The 24,514-nt window shown below is 37.4% G+C and overlaps 1 protein-coding gene across 1 annotated transcript in view; it reads left to right on the top strand.

The window, feature by feature from the left end:
- The window catches only part of LOC122814404 (zinc finger protein 773-like), a 65,102-nt gene that overhangs the window by 22,891 nt on the left and 17,697 nt on the right, over positions 1–24,514 (top strand). The window contains exon 2 of the mRNA XM_044086987.1: positions 5,792–5,911. Within this exon, the coding sequence (XP_043942922.1) occupies positions 5,792–5,911 (120 nt within the window). The remainder of the gene's footprint in view (positions 1–5,791; positions 5,912–24,514) is intronic.

The following is a 24,514-nucleotide window of genomic DNA, read 5'->3' as shown; positions in this document are numbered from 1 at the left end:
TAAATATTTTTATTGTCAGTGTTTAATAAGTAAATTGGCCTATCTGAAGAACAATCTGTAAGATTTTTATCAGCTTTTAAAACTGGGGAAATAAGGGTGCATTTCCAAGATGGAATAATGATTAATAGACCTTTGACTGTGGAGAAAACTTTGAGCAGAATACTTAAGGCATCATTATGCATTAGTTTATAAATTTCATGTATTATATCATCATTAACAGGGGAGGGACTTATTACATTTTAGTTTATTAATTTGAACTTTAATTTCTGACATCAAAATTGGCTTATCACTTTTTTCATCTGGTCAGATAATTTATTTTTAGTATTATTTCTGATAAAAGATTTAATATCATCTTTTGTATCCATTTTAGGATTATATTGATTAATCTGCTGCTAGCCTGTCAGCACTTTAGCCACCAAACAAATGTATTGTTGACTTCACCTCTGAGATTTTAATGCAGAGCCCTGATGCATCTTAAATCCCCGATTGCCTCAGTTGTTCTCAAAAGATAGTTTACTGAAAATGCTAAACAAGGACAAAATACTTCATCCGTGGCACCTGACAGAATCCCCGGTTTGCTTAATTAATGGTGGTAAACATGCCCTTGTAGACACATTCTTTTATAACTGTTTAGCTCAAGTTTAGCTACTGTTTTTCCCCTGATGAGCAGTGGACTGCAGTGGTGATGCCACTCAGTAAAGGTGACCTTATAACTGACACGGGCAGTTACAGACCTATCAGACCTAGAAGACTTATCCTGCAAAACCACAGTATGCATCATAACTGACCTAATAAATTATATCAGGACTTTTTAAACACTTGAACATGTATAATCAGTCTTGTTTCATAATGAAAGTTAAACATTACAAATATTTACATATATACAGTGGTGCCTATGACTCAAAATGTTTTGCAGTATTTTTCGTCTTCTTGAAGTCAGTGATGACTCAGAAGATTTACTGTTGTTTAATTTCATCTTCTCTATTAGTGATATCAAGCACCTTAGACTTTATCCAACAGTTTAGGTATGTGAAGGGTAATTCTTGTCTATTCGATCTGGTAATCTTCTTCAAAATGATTACTAAGGCTGTAGACAGTGACTGTGTGGTACATGTGACATATCTTGATTTGGCCAAGGCCTTTGATGCCATTCCCTATGCTGGTATCATACAGGAGCTAAATTCTTTAAAAAGAATTCCATATGTGGTACGATGGATAACAAACTGGCTGAAAGACAGAACCCACACAGTGTGGGCAGTAGGTGCCTCAGCAGAAAGAATGAAAATGGCCAGTTGTGCCTCAAGGAGAGAGAGAGAGAGAGAGAGAGAGAGACAGACAAGACCTCTGGTTAACAAAGTTTGCAAATGACACCAGACAGAGTTCTTCCTACTAAATTTGTGATGTACTAAAAATGGGTGTAAACTAGATGATAAAAAGTATAATATCATCACTTTTGTTCTTCATCATATTGTATAGACAACATGCCACTACAAAACAAAAATGTAGTCAGGGGCCTGCAAACTTAGATGTATATTTATTATTTTATTTTTATTATTTTACATTTGTTTACCGGGCTAGTCCAACTGGATACATATCCATTTTCAGCAGAGGCCCGAGGAGAAAAGCTCCACAATAAGCATACAGACATTGATTTACATACTGAAATACATTTTTGTAGAAAGAAACATAAACAGGGAAATACATTTTTGTAGAAAGAAACATAACAGGGAAAACAAATTAGACATACATATAAATTAACTAATTAGAAGAAATGCAAGTTATAGAAAAAATAGATTAATTAAGGACAATGTACAAGAGGAGATAGAAAATGTAGGATGTTGAGATATAAGAGAAAAGAGAGACCATTAGGGAACAACATGAAGGAAAGCAGGGAATTTGAGATTTATAAACACACACAGAGTATAACACTCTCTCTCTCTCTCTTTTGACCATAATATAATAATGGTTGTCCGGAATTCTTTCTATTTAGTATAGCTAATTACTAGTGGAATATCTTTAAGGTCTAAAGTGGAAAACGCTCCCTTGTACATGGCATTAGTCAGACTAATTACTGAATGCAATGCCGCCTTCAGAATGCATCTCACTGAACATATCAGCTGAAAGTTCTAAAAGATTGATAGCAAAAGGGATCAGATGCCTTAAGTCCATAAGCTATCAAGAGAGGCTGCAAGATCTGTCCTTTTATTCAGTGTGTTATCAACTTTTAGGGGGAGTTCTGTTTCACTTGCCACATTATTAGAATCCATGTTGTCCTAGAATTCCTGTTTGTCTGCAAGTCCAATATTTCCGCCATTGCAAAAACCACAGACCTAAACATTCAGTAACAGATAAATAAAACAAGGTCAGGATAAGGTTTAGAACCCAGTACCTCCCTAACTTTCTCTATTAGCTAAGCAGTGAGATTCAGTATCTCCCTTTAAAGTACGTCTGGATAGGTATACACACATTTACTCTGGGATTGGCTGGTATGACCCTCCTGAAATTACAAAATAAGGTGGGGATATTAGGAAGGTGTGAATGGTGATAAGACTAAGTAGCCTTAGAATATCTGGGAATCTAGTTTGAACTATTTCCAGAAAATGTGCAGAACTGCTATAGTTTGGGCAAAGTTACTCATTAACACAGTATGGTTAGCACAGCTGATGTTAATCATACCCGCAGTGCTAGTTGCATGGGCGACCTTGTCCAGTTTAACGTAACACTGCTGGAAAAGCAGGCTGTACACATCACTTCTGCTGTACTACAAATTAACTGCTGTACTGAATTTGCAGTATTCAGTTCCTCAGTTAAGTACATTAAATCAAAGAAAGTGACTTCAACTGAGTAAGGAATTCAAAATTATGATTTTCTTCTTCAGATGAAAGACATCCCCACATTTAATTTTCCTTTTTGCTGTCAGCACAAGGCAGTAGCTGTCTTGCCTATTGGCAACCAAGAATGTGGCATCTAATTAAGTAACTGCTGGTAGGCATTAATGAGTTAATTAAAAAAAAAAAAATCTTGCATACAGACTAGAGTTAATGTAACTGCATTTTAAAAATACAGGTATGTGATATTAGCCTTGATAATTATGTCTTTATTTTTGTTGTCAGTTTGTCAAGAACAGGTTCGACAGTGTTGTAATATAATTAAATAAAAAGAACAGTTACATTCTGCTGTTCATAAAGTATCGTGGCCAACAATCAGTATCATCTAGCTGTATAAGCTGTTTACTTTAACTATTTCACAATATTGTCCTCTCAGTTGGTTTTACAGTTCTTCACCCCTCTGTACCTTAAGCACTTAACCACGTCTTGGATATTTTAGTTTAAATCATAAAAACACACTTCACTGAGTCACTTTTCATTCAAAAAAAAAAATCTGTAGAACTCTCTACTCCATTTAGCACAATATATGTAATTAACCATCACTGAGATAGCACCAGAAAGTAGTCAGGAACTTTACCTCCGTCAGTCATGTTCTTGTGGTGTTCCCTAACTAATTGATATCTCCCATTGTAATACATCCTGGAATATTTTCGTGTGAATTTCATTTAGCTTCAGCATTCATATTGTGCACCCACAACCCCCTTCCCCACCCCAAGGCCCCCTCCTACTGCTTACCTAATTGCAGCTCTGCCTGTAGTGCTACTTATCTGACTTATGTTTTCCTGTATTAACCACGTCATCATGTTTGTCTTATTCCACTCACGACCTGCCGTCCCTTCCTTTCTGTTCCTTCACTATCTTCATCAGCTGCTTTGTATACGTATTTGCATAGAATCTCTCCCCTTCCGTGTAACCATGCAGTAACACAGTAGTATACCTGTCTGTGTATCCTCAGTCAGTCCCTCTGTTACAGCTTCATGTTGGATAAATTATATTCCTCATATACTCCGTCTGATCTCTACAGTATTCCTTTTCATGCTGCTCTTCTTCATGCCATCCTTTTACATGGTCCCTGTACTCCTAACTCATTTACTTCTGTCTGCCTCTTTTGTCTAGTAATTGCATGATGTTGTTACTTGTTGTTGTTGTTGTTACTTTCAGCTTTTCCCGGGTAGGGGACGCCACTGCGGAACTCCGGTCCGCTAATGATTGGCAGTTGATTTTTACGTACCGAGTTGCCAGCCCTGACGCACAACCTTCAACAAAGGCATGCCCATTCACGCATATCTCCACGCAGAAGACGCTCTAACTGAGAGTCGAACCGGACAGCGTCTATAGTAATTGCATGATGCAACTTTATGTTTCTCCTGTACTGTATTTTCTGTTAACCCCCCCCCCCCCCCAGCATTTCTGTGTTCATTTCCAACCGTATGGTTAGCACTGACTTGTTAAGGATTAGTAATACCTAAGGATGTTGTCATTTCCAACCATATGGTTAGCACTGACTTGTTAAGGATTAGTAATACCTAAGGATGTTGTCATTTCCAACCATATGGTTAGCACTGACTTGTTAAGGATTAGTAATACCTAAGGATGTTGTCATTTCCAACCATGTGGTTAGCACTGACTTGTTAAGGATTAGTAATATCTAAGGATGTTGTCATTTCCAACCATATGGTTAGCACTGACTTAAGGATTAGTAATATCTAAGGATGTTGTCATTTCCAACCATATGGTTAGCAGTGACTTGTTAAGGATTAGTAATATCTAAGGATGTTGTCATTTCCAACCAGATGGTTAGCACCGACTTGTTAAGGATTAGTAATATCTCAGGAAGTTGTCATTTCCAACCATATGGTTAGCACTGACTTGTTAAGGATTAGTAATATCTCAGGATGTTGTCATTTCCAACCATATGGTTAGCACTGACTTGTTAAGGATTAGTAATACCTAAGGATGTTGTTATTTCCAACCATATGGTTAGCACTGACTTGTTAAGGATTAGTAATACCTAAGGATGTTATTTCCAACCATATGGTTAGCACTGACTTGTTAAGGATTAGTAATATCTAAAGATGTTGTCATTTCCAACCATATGGTTAGCACTGACCTGTTAAGGATTAGTAATATCTAAGGATGTTGTCATTTCCAACCATATGGTTAGCACTGACTTGTTAAGGATTAGTAATATCTAAGGATGTTGTCATTTCCAACCCTATGGTTAGCACTGACTTGTTAAGGATTAGTAATATCTAAGGATGTTGTCATTTCCAACCATATGGTTAGCACTGACTTGTTAAGGATTAGTAATACCTAAGGATGTTGTCATTTCCAACCATATGGTTAGCATTGACTTGTTAAGGATTAGTAATATCTAAGGATGTTGTCATTTCCAACCATATGGTTAGCACTGACTTGTTAAGGATTAGTAATATCTAAGGATGTTGTCATTTCCAACCATATGGTTAGCACTGACTTGTTAAGGATTAGTAATATCTAAGGATGTTGTCATTTCCAACCATATGGTTAGCACTGACTTGTTAAGGATTAGTAATATCTAAGGATGTTGTCATTTCCAACCATATGGTTAGCACTGACTTGTTAAGGATTAGTAATATCTAAGGATTTTGTCATTTCCAACCATATGGTTAGCACTGACTTGTTAAGGATTAGTAATATCTAAGGATGTTGTCATTTGCTTCCCCATTGCATCTGTGATGACTAATGTGGTTCTGTTACCATCTGCAGTAATGTTCAGGGTCTGTATGACAAACATCTGTACATTATCCTGTTATTAATATACACTTTGAGTTTGAATGTTTTGTCTTCATTCCTCTACTAAAGTGATCCTTGTCCAGTTGTGATAGACTAATTAGTAATTATGTTTATATTTTTATATGCAGGATACAAAATTCCTCCAGAGAAGTTATTACAGCTATTTAAAGCAGATGAAGTTCCAAAGGATATTGTGACGGGAATAAATATCAGGAAGCAGAAGGATCATTTTGAAGACAACTTCAACAGTATGTAAATAATTTATTAATTGTATTTTACATAAATTTGTTCTTTTTAACTGATGTTTTAAATATTTTAGAAAATGTGCATGATGTTAGAGGACTAAATGGTGTGACACAACAAGGAAAATTCTGATAAGATATGTTAATGTAAATATGAAAAACTAAAATCTTTTTAAAATAAAAAGGATTATTCCCGTGACTGTGGCACTTGACCAGCAGTTAGAAAGTGTGTGGAAGACGTGGACATTATAGAAAACACTGCTTTTCCAGTTTTGTGTCAACTAGTATAAAAATGCAGAATTTGGACTTTGTGGATAGTTGTAAAAGACAGATTGCTATTGACTTCATCACATATATGGGTTACTTATGCCTCCACTATAAGACATTGTTATATTTGTACATATCTACAACTAGACTAACACAGCTGGTCATGTACATGTCTAGATGAAATCCGCAATCAGAAGTTTTTTGTTTTTTTTACGCATAGGGCAAGCCATTGTCCACCCCATGTGATGGACTTCATGCCCCCCTACTTGTATGTAATTCTACCTCCACTGTCACACAACCACAGAGACAAGTGAAAACTGTAAAACACAGCAAATCATTGCCAGCTCTGTAATAGAAGCAGTGTTAGTAACATTTCTGTTAGAAAAAATAAGATTTTATGAGGTGCAAATCCTCCATTTATAATCGCCAGCTACAGCTTCATCCACTTTACACTTAGCCACTATTAGGGAAACCAGCACTAACTTGGAAAGATTTTCCTGTCTTCATTTCCTTTATACTGAGTGACATTGAAGTCAGATGACACATATGTCACTAATACATTGGAGAATGACCACTGTTTCAGTGATGCAGCCTCTGAGTTAAATAGACAAAAGGAGAGGCTTGGACATGTCGAGGTTAATGACCTCAGTGTTACTATCGGGTGATCATATGTAACTCCGTATAAATACTGCTCATTACTTTAAAATTCCTACACACACAGTTTGCAGTTTGTTTTACATAATGTTCTGCCTTTGCAGTCTTTCTTGTTCTGCTTGCTTCAAAAAGCGCAATAAAAACTTTTTTTTTTTGCATCAGGTGAACCCCTGTAGACCCCCATGTGGTGGACACCTAATACTCAAACAGATAGTGTCAGAGATGTATTTATGTAAAGGCATTGAAGGGAAAGTTTTCACATGAAGTCAATGCAAACTTACAAGTAGATTGTCAGTAGTACACAACATCAGTTGCATGCATTATAGATCAAACACATAAACCTACATAAACTCTTAAAACTAACCTATCTAAACCAAAAAGGCCTTTTAAACGTTAACTAAAAACAAGCTCCCTCAGCAGCCGCACAAACACAAATCACAGGTAGTACCCATGTGAAACATAACCTAAGAGTAACAGTATCTCACCTCAAAAGCCCATAAGGAAGATCTTTGCACAATAAAACATTCTAGTCATAGTGGCTCCATCGTGAAACATTCCATTGTATCACTCACCAGTCTGTGCAAGGAAAGCATTATGGTCAGTTGTTTATCAGATATCAGGATTCACCACAATGTGTCTTTGCACCACAGATATTCAATCATTGTGCATGTAGGTATAAATGACCTGAGATGTACCTCACTGGACTATATCAAGAAAGACATGACAGCGTCCAAGACAGACATGAGCCTATCCTTGAGCAGCATTCTACCATCACCAAGAAACATGTAGCAGTATGAACAAAAATGTATTAATTCAGTAATTGGATTAACTTCTGGTGTCATTCAAAAGGGTACAATGTGTATCTTCCTGGGAGGATATGTTAGATGGGCCAAACTGCTTTGCCAGGGATAGTCTGCACTTGTCCCACAAGGCTTTTGTATATTGGCCAAACCCTTACCCACCCGCATAATGTATTTTGTAGGCTGTGTTAGTCTTCTAAACCTTCCATCGAAACAAAACAGAATTATGAAAACTTAAAGGTATTGCTGTCAGTGTCAGGGGTCATGATGGAAACCTTCACTCCCTACAAGCACTTCCCACCCTGGAAGTCATAGATATATGCACCATCACTGAGACTTGATTCAAGGCCAATTAGAGCACCTTAAGAGTGCAGGGGTTCAACTAAGTCCACACATACAGATCCACTGCATTGCATGAAGGCACACCAGGTGGTGATGTCTCCATATTCATAAGAAACCAGTTCAACTTCAGACACATTAGACAAGAAAATGAGCTGGAACTCCTCCGTGTCCAAGTTACCATTAACAAAACTCCTTATGCCATAGCAAGTTATACAGCCCCCTTTGTGTCCTTAGCGACCTACCTCTCCTACTCAGTGTGTTTAGAGGCCCTATGCGTTAAAGCAAACACCATTTTCCCAGGGGGATTCAACTATCCTTCCTGAAACTGGGAGATTTGTACATCCTATAACTTGTATACACAGAGATTTCTGGATTTTGTCAATACAAACTCCCTGGACCAACTGGTCAGCACCCCAATGAGGGGCAAAAAATTCTTGAAATGGTCACCAGTATGGGACATCTCTCTGCTACCTGTCATTTGTAGCTTCCTCACTGGTCAAATCAGTCTACATATCTGTCATGTTCCTCATAAAACTAAAGCCAGAAGCATCCTCAAAATGACGTACATCAATTAGAACTGAGTGATGGCTAAATTCAAAACTCCCTCCATATTTAATGACCCTACTGCTTACATAGAATACTTTACAGCTAAATTCTGTAAACAGCTGCATCGATACATCTGTCCACTCCAAAGTAAATACAATGCCAAATTTAAAAACTGCTATGGTGCAGCCTAGTTATATAAATCTTTGCATGTAAAAATAAATGCAACTCCCATTATACCAAAGTATCGCTAATCTAAAAAATTAGGTCCAAACTCTGATTAAATCAACCAGTGATATATGAGGTAAAAATGGCCACACAGTCCAAGGACAACCACAAAGCCTTTTTTAACTCTGTTAGAAACCTCAGAGGCAAACCTCAGCATTGTGCAGAGCTACTAGTAAATGAGATCACATACTCAGACCCAGAGGATGTAGAAAACCTAGTAGCTATTAAACTTAGATCTAATTTCACCCCTTCTTCCTCCTATTTACCCCCACATGACATTCCCACATCTACACCCCATCAAATCTTTCAAGATCAAGTCCTCAAGGAATGTTCAAGGCCAGGAGCACTGCGTCTGTGAGACTGGATAACATGCTGGGTTGTCTAATGAGCAGCCTGAAATATGGCCTGTCAAACCCACTACAGACTGTTCAACATCAGCCTCTAAACAGGCTTTGTGTTGGGTAAATGGAGGATAGCAACAGTAATTCTCTTGTGTGAAGGTGAAACACCAACTGTACTAGGTAATTATACACTCTTAAGTCTGACCAGCTTCATTTGCAAGGCTATGGAAAGGATCATTATGGAATTAATAAAGATGTGGATAACCTGCAAACACTTGATCCCAGCCAGTTCAGATTTTTTAAGGGCAGATCTTACTTGCTTAACTTGTTTGACTTCCTCAAGAAGGTTACTGAAGCAATAGATGAGGGCAGATCAGTGTACTTTACTTATCTAGACCTTGCAAAAGCTTTCAACATCAATCTGCACTCTGGCATTATCAATAAACTCTCTCAACAAGTGCAACTGCAAGTGGTCAAAACTTTCTCAGATGGTATAAGAATGACATTTGGTCTTTATAAAAGAGCAAAAGCAACCTTTAAAGCAGGAAAGCTGCAGCACCAAGAAAATATCAGTTTGGGACAGGAATGTGATGTAAAAGAACTTGAGCAAGAGAGAGTGTATAACTGTTTGGGAATTGATAAAGGATCAACAATAAAACATGAACAAATGCAAATAAAACTTGGAAAGGAATATTTTAGACAAAATTAATACTGAAAAAACTCTGACATCCAGGAACAAAGTCCAAACTGTAAACCAATGTGCTTTTCCTGTCCTAACTTTACAGTTTTGGGGTGACTGGCCTCAAAAGGTACTGGATCACTTGTACAGGAAAACAAGAAACATGCTCTATGCGTATCATATGGTTTATAAAAATCATTGTGTACCAAAATGATATATTCCCCATTCTGAAGGAGGTATGGGCCTCCTTGAAATTTATTACACGGATAAATCATCAATTGTATGACTGCATACATACCTGCTGGCCTCACAAGATCCAAACATAGAGAAGGTTTTAAAACATGAGGAGATCAAGTCTAAGATGACTTCCCTGCTTATTTTAGCAGAAGCATATTGTTGTCAAGCAGAAATGGAAATCAAATCAGGCAGCCAAAAAAAAAAAAAAAAAAAAGAAAGAATATGAGGTGAAGGATCAGATAAGAAGGCAAGAAATGTGGAAAATGCAGAGACATCTCCTGGAAAAACCTTATGTTGAGCAGAATGTAATGCAGGAATGGTTAAGGAGAGGTGAATTTAAACCTAAACATGAAAAGTAAATATCAGCAGCTCAGGATAGTGGGCTATGTACAAAACCAAAGTCCATTGAACATGTTAGAGAAACAGATAATTGCAGGTTTTGTAAAGCAGAATTGGAAATGGATGCACATCTTGTTGCCGGGTGTGATACACTAATGGCAGATTCCTGTATACTGAAAGGCATAATAATGTGGCAGGACTGTTGCACTGGGGATTGTGCAAACATTATAATATTGAAGTAACAGAGAAGCACCGGAAGCAGGAGCCACAGAACATTATAGAAAATGATCACGTTTATATCACATGGGATCATCCATTACCAACAGTTCAAAACTAATTGCGAGAAAACCAAATATAGTAGTCCAGGAAAAGAAGACAAAAGGAACATTGATCACTGAAATTGCTACACCTAGTGATTACAGTGTCTTATCTACAGAGAACCACAAAGTCATAAAATACCAGGATTTGCAGGCAGAAATGAAGGCAATGTGGAAGAAGGATATCCAGATAGTTATAATAGTAGTAGGAACAATGGGTCTCATAATAAAAGAATTTACAGTCATATTTAGATATGTTACCAATACACACAACTCTATATGAATTTCAGGAGTCAGGTTTCCAGGCACAGTGCATGTGCTGGTGTCAAAATTACAAATGAAAACTGAATGCCAAGTGTACAATAGTATCCTTCAGCAAGCATCAATATGTCCCCTATGTCTATAATATTGATAACACAGCCCTAAAAACTGATCCAGTAGTGAGGGCCCTTTAACTTATATGGACAACGAACTGACCTTCAAAAATCATGTGGCCGCTTTCATTGCACTGCCTATAAGTAAGGTATGACATCAGTGTCTAGGGATGTCACTGTTCCACTGTACGAGGTGCTCATTAGGCTGATCATAGAATGTAATGTACTTTTTGGTATCTTCCTGTCCAAACACCTGACACATTTGGAATGACCACATTGCTTTCTCATTAAGAAAATCAGAAGCCTAAATTATATAAGCTATGCAGCCTGTTTCTTATCCCTGTCCCTGTACTTTGTATCTTAGAAGCCACTGAGGGGAGATCTCTAACTTGCATATTTAGTCACATCTACCACATATTCAGGGGTGCATTGGTGGCATAAACACCCACTCATGAGATTTTAATCTCTTTTGTAACATAAATAGAACATGTTGGTGGGATGAGGATGTATCACAAACAATAATCCTTCCATGAATAGTCTTCCTCTCCATGTAAAACAGAGTACCTTTTTTACTGTATTCAGACATAATTTGGATAAATGAGCAGGTAAGCAAAAGTTCATGTCTGTCGTACCTCTCCTGTACTAACGTATGGGGGGAACATGTAAATGTTTTCCCCATCCATGGGTTACTCTTAGTGTAATACAAAGATCAGCGACTTACATGGGAATGTAAGGCTAGGCTTCTAAAGATCCTAACAGCTCAGTAGCCTTGTATAGTCTAATAAGTGCCGATCATCTTAGAAAATAATTAAATAAGATCATCGTAATCGTTAGAAGTTAACTTTTACATCAGTTACCAGTATAACTCCTAAGAACTTGTCTCACAGAGGCATCTGTTGAAGTAAGTGACTTTTATAAAAACTTTAGTTGGTTGGTGAGATATTAATATAGCAACACAGTGGTACTAGTGCAGTATGATGAGGTATCCATGTAGCAGCACAGTGGTACTAGTGCAGTATAGTGAGATCACCATGTAGCAACAAGGTGGTACCAGTGCAGTATGATGTAGCATCATGGTGGCATTAGTGCTGTACTGGGAGGTATGCATGTAGTAGCACAGTGGTACTAGTGCAGTACTTGGAGGTATCAGTGTAGCAGCACAGTAGTACTAGTGCATTATGGGGAGGTATCCATGTAACAGCACTGTGGTACTAGTGCAGTATGGGGAGGTATCCATGTAGCAGCACAGTAGTACTAGTGCGTTATGGGGAGGTATCCGTGTAGCTGCACTGTGGTACTAGAGGTATCCATGTAGCAGCATGGTAGTACTAGTGCAGTACGGGGAGGTATCCATGTAGCAGCACAGTAGTACTAGTACATTACGGGAAGGTATCCATGTAGCAGCACAGTCATAGTAGTGCAGTACATGGAGGTATACATGTAGCAGCATAGTGGTATCAGTGCAGTATGGGGAGGTATCCATGTAGTAGTACTAGTACATTATGGGAAGGTATCCGTGTTGCAGCACGGTGGTACTAGTGCAGTACGGGGAGATATACATGTAGCAGCACAGTGGTACTAGTTCAGTACGGGGGAGGTATCCGTGTAGCAGCATTGTAGTTCTTGTGCAGTAGGGGGAGGTATCTATGTAGCAGCACAGTAGTATTAGTACATTACAGGAGGGTATCCATGTAGCAACACAGTCATAGTAGTGCAGTACATGGAGGTGTCCATGTAGTAGCACGGTGGTACTAGTGCAGTATTTCACTGAAATGCATGGTCATTGAGTCAGGTTGTTGTGTTCAGCATCTGCTGTTGCCCCCAAGCATATTATGCACATCAAAGTGAATTGTATTAAGTCTGGAAGTACAGGAGATGCAGCCCCTTGCAAGAGATTGTGAGGGGCTGGTCAATACAGAAAAACATGATTTCATTAAGTAATAAAGAGTATGAGTCTCAAATTACATCAACAGAAATCCTGCATTAGGTATAACATCCCGATGAATGTGAAAGTGAAAGAGACAAATGTATACAAAATAGGTGTGCGTGATGATGGTCCTTCCTTAGATCTGTGTTGCAATATTCCAGTTTGTCATGTACTGGCCTACGTCCACCTGACAGATTATTACAATATGTAACCAAGTGAAATAATCTGCTTTGTGACTTTTACATAGGAGGAGGAGGCACACCAACGTGCACCCCTAATGAGTGAAGTCTGCCTCTCCTCATCAACTTCTAATATAGCAGTTTGGGGGTTGCACCACTTCAGAGTAGAAGGGAATGAATGTATTTATCTTTTTTTTCTGTGTCTGTGTAACCTTTAAAGTAGTATAGATATATATATCTGTAAAAATCTGTTAACCAGTTTACTGTGTAATTTAATTTAATCCTGACTTGTGCTCAGGACTAACTGTAACCTGTGGAACTTGTTTAACTTGCTTACTTACGTAATCTCTGTAAATAGTCTGTTTGTAATATGTAATGCTGGTATTGTGTAATACTGTATCTGCTTACCCTTGGAGCTTTTCTCCCCGGGCCTCCGCTGAAAATGGACATGCATCCAGTCGGACTATCCTGGTCAACAAATGTAAAATAAAAAAAAAAATATATATATATATATATATATATATATATATATATATATATATATATATATGCTTTTGCATTTTCGAGCAGAAGGAGTACAAGCTCTGCTTAAGTGCCTTAAAATTAGCTGTTTCTGACACTAATGGAGAAGTAAGAATGTGTGTTCAGTATGCTGAGTGTCAGTCTAACTTCATCAATTTGCAGTAGACGCAACAAAAATATAAACCTATTTTTTTATTTGCAGCTCTTCTCCATATCTATATGCAGAGTGGTTACACCCAATCTAATGTTGTAATAACTGATGTTGAAGCACTTCAGGGAAACTGTAACCGCAGCAACCTGCTATTAGTATAAACAGCAGTTTTATTTCATGCTTATATGTGCACCTCCATGATGACTAACACAAACTGTACCCACTACACACTAAACTCTAGCATCCGCAACCTTTCCTACAGTTGTAGTTAATATTGTAATATCCTGTGAAAGATTCTGTTTTATTTTATTTTTGGCAAAACAAGTCATTGTTTTAACACACTTCACTCAGTAGCATTTATATTAAACTACTTGAAAAATGGTTTGACATTAACTCCATATGATACAGCATTCCACGTTTGGAATGGGTGACTCAGCTTGACAGATGTATTCTTTCTTAGTATGCATTGGCAGTGTATTAGCAAGTAGTACTGTAACATTTGATGATGGCTGAGGGTTCTAGCTCTACACCAGGTGCTTTGCTTCATTTTCTATTACTGACTGTGCAGGACAGCACAAAGGGATACTGCACTCCTAATATTCCAACTTTCAGATGGTACCTTGTAATGTATTCACACATGCCTGACCTCATGGTAGGTCAAGTAAATGTGAAAGTTCATGTGACATTCATTGAAAAGGGAAGGGACTATATTAAATGTACTTTTTCATCTAGTATAACTTTTCACAAGTTATCAGTTTCCTGTATCGTACAGTTTTCCCCATAATTATTTCCATTAGTATTAATTAGTTTCCTCTTGATATACCTTTCCTTATAGTATTAAGTATCATTTTTAAAATCCAGGTTACTTTGTTTCTTTTTGCACTTATTCAAACGGCTCTATGGCTCCAGCTCCATAACCTGCATAAAACACACATGGTCTTTCCATCTGTTTCTTACTGTAATGTACTTAATATTTATTACTTTCCACATCCTGGGACATCACCTGTTATGTTCCTTGACCTTTCTAGTTTTAATTTCCATCTCCCACAGTATCCCCATAAGTCTCTTACAAAAAAGTTTTGTTGCCATGTGTCTCCAGCCTTAAAATGTTTTATATTATTATATATTCCCTTCTGATGTCACCGCTGCTCTTTTGTCTTGTCCTTAACCCATTAAGCTGCCTACGTAACAGAGTAGGACATGAATACAATTTGGCTCTCAGAAAACAACAAAGTGTAAAGACTTTTCCTTTTATTTTTGTGGATGATTTAAAACTGTATAGTTCATCAGATGAAGGACTGAAAGCACAACTGCAAGTGGCCAAAACTTTTTCAGATGATGTAAGAATGTCATTTGTTCTTGATCAATATGCAAAAGCAGGCTTTAAAGCAGGAAAGCTGTAGTACCAAGAAAACATCAGCCTGTGATAAGAATGTGATGCAAAAGGGGGTGTATAAATATTTGGGAATTGATGCAGGATCAACAATAAAACATTACAAAATACAAATAAAACTTAGTAAGGAATATTTTATAAGGCTAAAATTAATATTGAAATCAGCTCTGACATCTAGGAACAAAGTCCAAGCTATAAAACAATTTGCTCTTTCTGTTCTAATTTACAATTTTGGGGTGACTGACTGGCCTCTAAAGGTGTTGGGTCACTTGGACAGGAAAACAAGAAAAATTCTTCACGTTTATCAAATGATGTATAAACATCAGTGTATAGCAAGATAATATATTCCTCTTTCTGAAAGAGGTATGGGCCTCCATGAAACTGATTACATGTATAGATCTGCAATTGTAGGACTGCATACGTATCTGCTGACTTCATCAGATCCAAACATACGGAAAGTTTTGAAACACGAAGAGAACACGTCTAAGATGACTTCCCTGCTTAGTTTAGGATAAACATATCGATGTCAGGTGGGAATGAAACTCATACCAGAAGTAGACAAAAATCAGGCAGTGAGTGAATGTTCCAGAAGAAACTGAGAAGGATCAGATGAGAAGACAAGAAATGAGGAAAAGGTACAAATATTGTGGCAAGTACAAAAAACTACTGGAACAACCTCATGTTGATCAGGATGTGATCCAGGAATGGTTAAGGAAAGGTACAAATATTGTGTCAAGTACAAAAACTACTGGAACAACCTCATGTTGGTCAGGATTTGATCCAGGGATGGTTAAGGAAAGGTACAAATATTGTGGCAAGTACAAAAACTACTGGAATAACCTCATGTTGGTCAGGATTTGATCCAGGAATGGTTAAGGAAAGGTACAAATATTGTGTCAAGTACAAAAACTACTGGAACAACCTCATGTTGATCAGGATTTGATCCAGGGATGGTTAAGGAAAGGTACAAATATTGTGTCAAGTACAAAAACTACTGGAACAACCTCATGTTGGTCAGGATTTGATCCAGGAATGGTTAAGGAAAGGTACAAATATTGTGGCAAGTACAAAAACTACTGGAACAACCTCATGTTGGTCAGGATTTGATCCAGGAATGGTTAAGGAAAGGTACAAATATTGTGTCAAGTACAAAAACTACTGGAACAACCTCATGTTGGTCAGGATTTGATCCAGGAATGGTTAAGGAAAGGTACAAATATTGTGGCAAGTACAAAAACTACTGGAACAACCTCATGTTGGTCAGGATTTGATCCAGGAATGGTTAAGGAAAGGTACAAATATTGTGTCAAGTACAAAAACTACTGGAACAACCTCATGTTGATCAGGATTTGATCCAGGGATGGTTAAGGAAAGGTACAAATATTGTGGCAAGTACAAAAACTACTGGAACAACCTCATGTTGTCAGGATTTGATCCAGGAATGGTTAAGGAAAGGTACAAATATTGTGTCAAGTACAAAAACTACTGGAACAACCTCATGTTGATTAGGATTTGATCCAGGAATGGTTAAGGAAAGGTACAAATATTGTGGCAAGTACAAAAACTACTGGAACAACCTCATGTTGGTCGGGATTTGATCCAGGAATGGTTAAGGAAAGGTACAAATATTGTGTCAAGTACAAAAACTACTGGAACAACCTCATGTTGGTCAGGATTTGATCCAGGAATGGTTAAGGAAAGGTACAAATATTGTGGCAAGTACAAAAACTACTGGAACAACCTCATGTTGGTCAGGATTTGATCCAGGAATGGTTAAGGAAAGGTACAAATATTGTGTCAAGTACAAAAACTACTGGAACAACCTCATGTTGATCAGGATTTGATCCAGGGATGGTTAAGGAAAGGTACAAGTATTGTGGCAAGTACAAAAACTACTGGAACAACCTCATGTTGTCAGGATTTGATCCAGGAATGGTTAAGGAAAGGTACAAATATTGTGGCAAGTACAAAAACTACTGGAACAACCTCATGTTGATCAGGATTTGATCCAGGAATGGTTAAGGAAAGGTACAAATATTGTGGCAAGTACAAAAACTACTGGAACAACCTCATGTTGGTCGGGATTTGATCCAGGAATGGTTAAGGAAAGGTACAAATATTGTGGCAAGTACAAAAACTACTGGAACAACCTCATGTTGGTCGGGATTTGATCCAGGAATGGTTAAGGAAAGGTACAAATATTGTGGCAAGTACAAAAACTACTGGAACAACCTCATGTTGTCAGGATTTGATCCAGGAATGGTTAAGGAAAGGTACATTTAAACTAAAAGGTGAAAGGATAATATTAGTGGTCCAGGATAGTGGACTCTGTACAAGTTGTTTTACAAAGTCCATTGACCATGTGGGAGAAAGAGACAAATGCCGGTGCTGAAAAACAGAACTGGAAACAGTTGCACATGTTATTGCTGGGTGTGATACTGTAGTGGCAGTATCACTTGTATGCTGAAAGGTATTATAATGTGGCAAGACTGTTACATTGAGGATTGTACAAACATTATAATACTGAAGTAGCTGAGAAGCACTGGAAACATGAGCCACAAAGCATTATAGAGAAGGATGACATTTATATCATCTGGGATCATCCATTATCAACATTTCAGAAAATTAATATGAGAAAAGCAGATATAGTTGTTCATGAAAAGAAGACAAAAGTGGCATTGATCATTGAAATTGCTATACCCAGTGATTACAGTGTCTTACACACAGAGAGAGACAAAAGCATAAAATACCAGGATTTGCAGGGAGAAACAAGCACAATGTGGAAGAAAGATACCAGGATAGTTCTAGTAGTAGCTGGAGCAATGGGTCTCATAAAAATAATTTACACTCATATTTAAATATGTTACCAGTCCATGTAACCCCCTATGAATTGCAGCAGCAGTCATTTCAGGGCACATTGCTGCTGATGCAAACAGCACTTTTGGCTAACATCAAAGTTGAAACAATAGTAATTTCATGAACTTTAATCATACCTTGACTTAGGAGTGGAGTTCATACCCATCATGTTATTAGAAATCCAAAAGACTTGGAGATATTAAACCAGGAATAAACCAAATTAATGGACTGAATGCAGTAAATGCTGCACACATCTTAGCAGTCTGCAACAGCATCTTGACACTTGCACAGACTACATGGGGTCTGAATGGAGAGATGAAAAGTCAACAAGCAAAGGAGAGTAGTAGTGCTGAAATTGAATTCATCCTCAAGTCTTGTTGAGTACCTTTGTGAAGTGGACTCTGTTTTTCAGAAAAATCTCACCAAGGTGACACTGATATATATAGACTGTATTTATATAACATATATCACGGACAGAAGTAGGTCAAAAATTAAGAGAGATAGCTGGGAGCACAAAACCCAGAATAAAAAAGTGTCCATTCCAGGTAGGCACACTGGTGCCAGGACTGGAAAAAGTGACAGTGTAAAATCCTCAAAATACGGAAACATTCCTTCAGTGGGGACCATGCCAGGCCCAGAGGGAGGATGGCCCCCCTGTTATAGAAGGAAGTAGCAGTCCACAAAAATCACAAATACTGATAGGCCGAAGAAGAGCCATAAAGACAATAGAATGGACTATTCAGGATAAGAAAGAAATTGTGTATTGTTACTATTATGCAAAAAGCCCAGAATTTCCAGAAACAAGATATACAAAATGATTAAGAGAGAAATTAGAAGAAAAATACTTAATGCAAGAAAAACTGTCAAACCTCAAATGAAAATTTGCGTTCATTAGTACAACAGATTTGTGAAAAACAGTATATAGATCAAGAAACTTTGATCTGTTTGGAAACAGAAGCATCTGAGGAAGTGCAAAAATATAAAGAAAACCAAAAGATATTTGAAAAGTATAAAAAAGAAATATGGACATTGGAAAGAAAGAGATATTTGATATGGTGCAATATTTATGCAAAGGAAAAAGCCAAATTAATAAATATAAAGAAGGCAGCCCCAAAGACATTCAAAGAGAAATACAGGCAAACCCGTCTGGATATGGAAAATTTCACAATTAAAAAATATCACAAAGATGGAACGTAGAAAAGAAGATTAGTACAGTGGAAGTTAAAAAATAGAAGGTGAAGTGAAGGATTTGGTGTAGAAGGCCTAACACAGGTTACATCACAACATGATGGAGTGAGTCCCCAAAGCAAGGAGAAACAATAAAATCAGTTGACATCTGAAGACAAATTTCGGAGTTGGTATATTTAAGTAGGGGGGATGTGGGGGTGTGGATTTTTTTTTTAAGCAGCAATTTTTTTACCTGGGAAAAAAAATCACTCTTCCATATTTTCGACATTCTGTGGTTTCAGTTATTAGGAGTCCATGCAATATAACAGAAATAAACAGGATATGTTACTGTGTTGCTAAATTAACAACTGATAAAGTTCTACCACAATAACACAGGGTAGCAAGGGAAAGGAAGGGGAGAAATCAAATACCATCATGGAGGTATCTAATAGAAAAAAACTATAAAGCAATTAAGACAAGAAGTCTCACTGTTAGAAGACTATAGAAGAGGGAATAGAGTAACAAAAATATTAAGAAATGTAGATGTGATATAAGCAATGTGCACTATTAGAACAGACCAGGATCTATCATGCACTATCTCAAATAAACTAAAAATTTCAGCACAGGTGGAAAAACTTAGAACATACACAGATAAATATAAAGGAAAAGTACAAAATAAGCATTTTATTGATGACCCAAAAAAATGTATAGAGAATTGGGAAACAAGGTAAAAGGAATTGAAAGACACCAAAAAAAGTGGAAGTAGAAACATTTTGAAGAAATATCTGAGAAGATCCTGTGGAGCATAACAAAGATGCTAAATGTATAGAAGAAGTAAGAGAAAGAATAAGAAGTTTAAAGGTGAAGAATATGAAACTGGATGAAGTAACAGCCAGAGAGATTTAAACAAAGTTAAGAAAAGGCTTTAATTGGAGAACCCCAGGTCCAGATGCAGTACGTAACTTTCAGTTAAAAGTATTGACATCTTTGCACAAAGATTTAGTAATGAATAAGAACTATTTATATGCACACCTCAAACAGATACCAGCCAGGCTAACAGCAGGCAAAACAATGTTCCTACTTAAGAGTGAATTTGCAAGTGACCCTAAACATTATAGACCAGTAACTTGCCTTCTGACGACGTATAAACTACACACAAGAATTGATGCTGGCAGAGTTGATAGTCATTTAGAAGAAAACTCAATTATGGCAGTAGAACAAAGGGGCAATAAAAGAAAGTCATATGGAACAAAGGATCATTTTGTTAGTCATATTGGAGAACTGTAAAATGGGAAGAATTTAAGTATGGCATGGATTGACTATAAAAAAGCATTTGATAGTATCCCACATTCATGGATGAGTGTGTAAAAATGTATAAGATAAACCCTATACTGATCGACTACATTAGAGTGACAGACCACTTTGCAATTAAGCCATGATAAAGGACAGATTACTATCCCAGGGATAAAAATTCCAGGCAGGATATTCCAGGGTAACTCTGTGTCACTGTTGCTATTCTGCCTTGCCATTAACTCAATAAACTGTTTACTTAACAGCTTAGGCCATGGCAACAATTTGGCTCCTAGAAAACAACAGAGTGTAAAGATTTTTCATCTTCTTTGTCTATGATTTAAAACTGTATAGCTCATCAGATGAGGAACTGAAAGCACAGCTGCAGGTTGTCAAAACTTTTTCAGATGATGTCATTTGGTCTTAGTAAGTGTGCAAAAGCAACCTTTAAAGCAGGGAAACTGCAGCACCAGGAAAACTTCAGTTTGGGACAAGAATGTGAGGTAAAAGAACTTGAGCAAGAAGGATTTTATAAATATTTGGGAACTGATGATCAACAATAAAACATGAACAAATGGGAATAAAACTTAGTAAGGAATACTTTAGAAGACTTAAATTAATCGTGAAATAGTGTTGACATTTAGGAAAAAATCCAAGCTATAAACCAATTTGCTCTTCCTGTCCTAACTTACAGTTTTGGAGTGCTTGACTGACTCCAAAATGTGCTGGATAGATTAGATAGGAAAACAAGAAAGATGCTTCATGCTCACCAAATGATTTATAAAAAGTCAGTGTATACCAAGATTATGTATTCCCCGTTCTGAAGGAGGAATGGGCCTCCTTGAAATTGATTATATGTATAGATCTGCAGTCATGGGACTCCACACACCTGCTGACCTCACAAGAACCAAGCATAGTGAAAGTTTTGAAACATGAGGAGAATAAATCTAAGATGACTTCTCTGATTCATCTAGCAGAAGCATATCGGCATCAAGCAGGAATGGAAATAAAACCAGACGTTGATAAAAATCAGACAGCAAATGAATGTGCCAAAAAACAAAAGAAAAAATATAAGGTGAAGGATCAGATGAAAAAGCAAGAAATGTGGAAAAAGCATAAATATAGTTGCAAGTATAGAAAACTTCTGGAAGAACCTCATGTTGATCAGGAACAAATGCTGGAATGGGTAAGGAGAGGAAATTTTAAACCAAGAGATGAAAAGTTAATATTGGCAGCCCAAGATAGTGGGCTATGTTCACGCTGGTTTACAAAGTCCATTCAACATGTGGGAGAAACAGACAAATGTAGGTTTTGTAAAACTGAATTGGAAAGGTTGCATACCTCGTTGCTGGTTGTGATATACTAATGGCAGAAAGTCTGCTTCCTGAAATGCATAATAATGTGGCAAGACTCTTGCACTGGGGATTGTGTAAATATTATGGTACTGAAGGGGCTGAAAAAACAGTGGAAACATGAGCCACAAAGCATCATAGAAAATTATGAAGTTTATATCACATGCATCACCCATTAGCAACAGTTCAAAAGATAGATGCTAGAAAACTGGATATAGTGGCCCAAGAAAAGAAGACAAAAGTAGCATTGATCATTGAAATCGCTACACCCAGTGACTACAGTGTCTTGCATACAGAGAGACACAGTCATAAAGTATCAGGATCTGCAGGCAGAAATGAGAGCAATGTGGAAGAAAGATACCCAGACAGTTCCAATAGTAGTAGGAGCAACGGTCTTATCTACAATTGTATCTAGATATGTTACCATTACATGTAACCCCATATGAATTTGCAGGAGTCATTACTGGGCACATTGCAGGTGCTGTGAAGAGCACTTTTGGCTGACATCAAAGATTGAAACAATACTAATTTCATGAACTTTAATCATACTTTGACTTAAGAATGGGGTCCATTACCATCATGGTATTAGAAACACAAAAGATTTTTAAGACTACATACATGTTGGTCTACAAAGTCTGTTGAAAAAGCAGGAGAAATTAAATACAAGTTGTATAATACAGAACTAGAAATAGTTGCATATGTCTTTACTGGTTTCAGTATGTTTTCATCCTTAAAACATTTTATGTTGTTATATATTCCCTACTGCTAAACCACATGTACCAGCTGGCTTTTCTTATTTTGAGCCAGCTTCGATAGAAATTTCCACACCTTACTGTCACTTATTTGTTTTCTGCTTATAATTTTTATTGCTTTTTTGTAGCCTGTCATCTGTCTTGCTCCAGACATCATATACTTAAGTTCTTGGTATTTTCATTCAAAACTTCCCATTCCTCTTTGTGTATTATTTTCCAGTTCTTTATTTCAGGTTAATATCTTTGTTTCTTGCTTTCCTTTTCCACGTTTTGTTTATCTCCATGCGTCTCCTACTTCCTTATTACTTGTATCCCTAAACTAGTGTCTTTCCATTAACTTTCTGTTTCTCTAAACACCCTTCCTGTTTATTAGGTGAACTTGTGGTCCCAAATTATTCTTAAGCAGTCTTCTAATCTATCTTTCTTTGATGGCTCTTCTGTGTAATAAGCCACTGTAGCATAACTTTTGATTTCTATTAAGACCGATTCCAACAGTGTATCATTTTTATCTAATATAACAGTCTGATGTAAGTCAGTGGTGTTGCCATTTGATTCTTGGCTGTGTTGTCTTCTGTGGGGAGACTATATTTCCTCCCTGTGTCCTGTGGGTTTTATTTATGTACTGCATTGTCCTTCGCAGCGCATATTGTAGGCGAGCTATCATTGTCCAACTTCTCCATATGTGTGTTTGCATGAGTGGGATTGTGTGCTCTTTAACAGTATGGTTCTTTTCCAGGATGTTCTTCAGTGCTTTGTGCTTATTGGTTGCTAGGAGAGACTCCAGTTTGCCCATAACTCTGCAAGGATAAAGCAGCTTATTGCAAACTGCGTGTGTGTGTGTGTGTGTGTGTGTGTGTGTGTGTGTGTGTGTGTGTGTGTGTGTGTTCAATATTAAGGAGATGGAACTCAACTTACATGAGCATTATATGCATTTTGTATTACAGATTTTTGGATGGCACCCCATATGGAGCTAATTTTTGGAGCTTTTATTTTCCAAAGGCATAATACTGCATTCAGCCGTCGCTAGTTCATTTTAAGTGATCAAGTCACGCATGAGATGCTTACAGCAAAATTATGTTGTTTTGACATCATTGTTAAGAGATGTCTTTAGAGTTCAAGAGTCTCTGCTGTAAGAGTTATGATGTTTGCTTTCAGTACATAACAAAGTTGTGTTTATGATATTTGACCTCTGTTGATATCTGCAGTGTCAATGATTCTGTGAAAGGAGGATACCATTCAAAGGGATATGCAGTTATTCTGTGTGTTAGATGAGAATGACTTGTATTCTTCATTGACCGTTTTGAAGGCATTATATAGTGCTTTTAGATTCTGAGCTGGATGCTTATTTGTTGGTGTATTGTAAACTACACTGGAGACAGAAATATCAGTTTGTTGTGCAGTTTATTTGAAGTGTAGATCAGGATAAAGTTCCTTCTTAGAAAGAAAAATGAAAATAAATGAACAAAAATAAACATACTTTCTGCATAAAACAAATTTAGGGTTTTATTTTAGTCCTTGATTATGGCAGTTTGGTCACATTGACCAGGGGCGGCTCATGGTATCGGACTGCCAGACTGCAGCCCTCCCACCTTAAAAAAAAAAAGAAAAATCTGTAAAACTAAAAAACAAAGAGAAAAAAAAATCTAGACTGCAGTCTGGATAGAGAAACACAGGTACCCAGCAATCATTGCTGCAAATGCACCCAGGAATCAGTGCAGGGACGACCGCACAGAAGAGGAGGTCCGGACTGCTTCGGCTGCAGTCAGATCCAATCAAGACTGAGAGAGGTGAGCTGCTCTCACGGGACTTTCGTTGCGCGGGCTCATTCAGGAGGTAGGTGTAGCAGGTTTTGGTCGCTGGCTGGATTTCTCCGTGTCACGGGTGGATTTTGCTGCTTCA

The sequence above is a fragment of the Protopterus annectens genome, chromosome 10.part0 (assembly GCF_019279795.1).
Source record: "Protopterus annectens isolate FY-2018-M chromosome 10.part0, PAN1.0, whole genome shotgun sequence".
Classification (NCBI taxonomy): Eukaryota; Metazoa; Chordata; order Ceratodontiformes; family Protopteridae; genus Protopterus; species Protopterus annectens.
The sequence above is the reverse complement of the archived record's forward strand: the minus strand, read 5'-3'. Positions and strand labels throughout refer to the sequence as shown.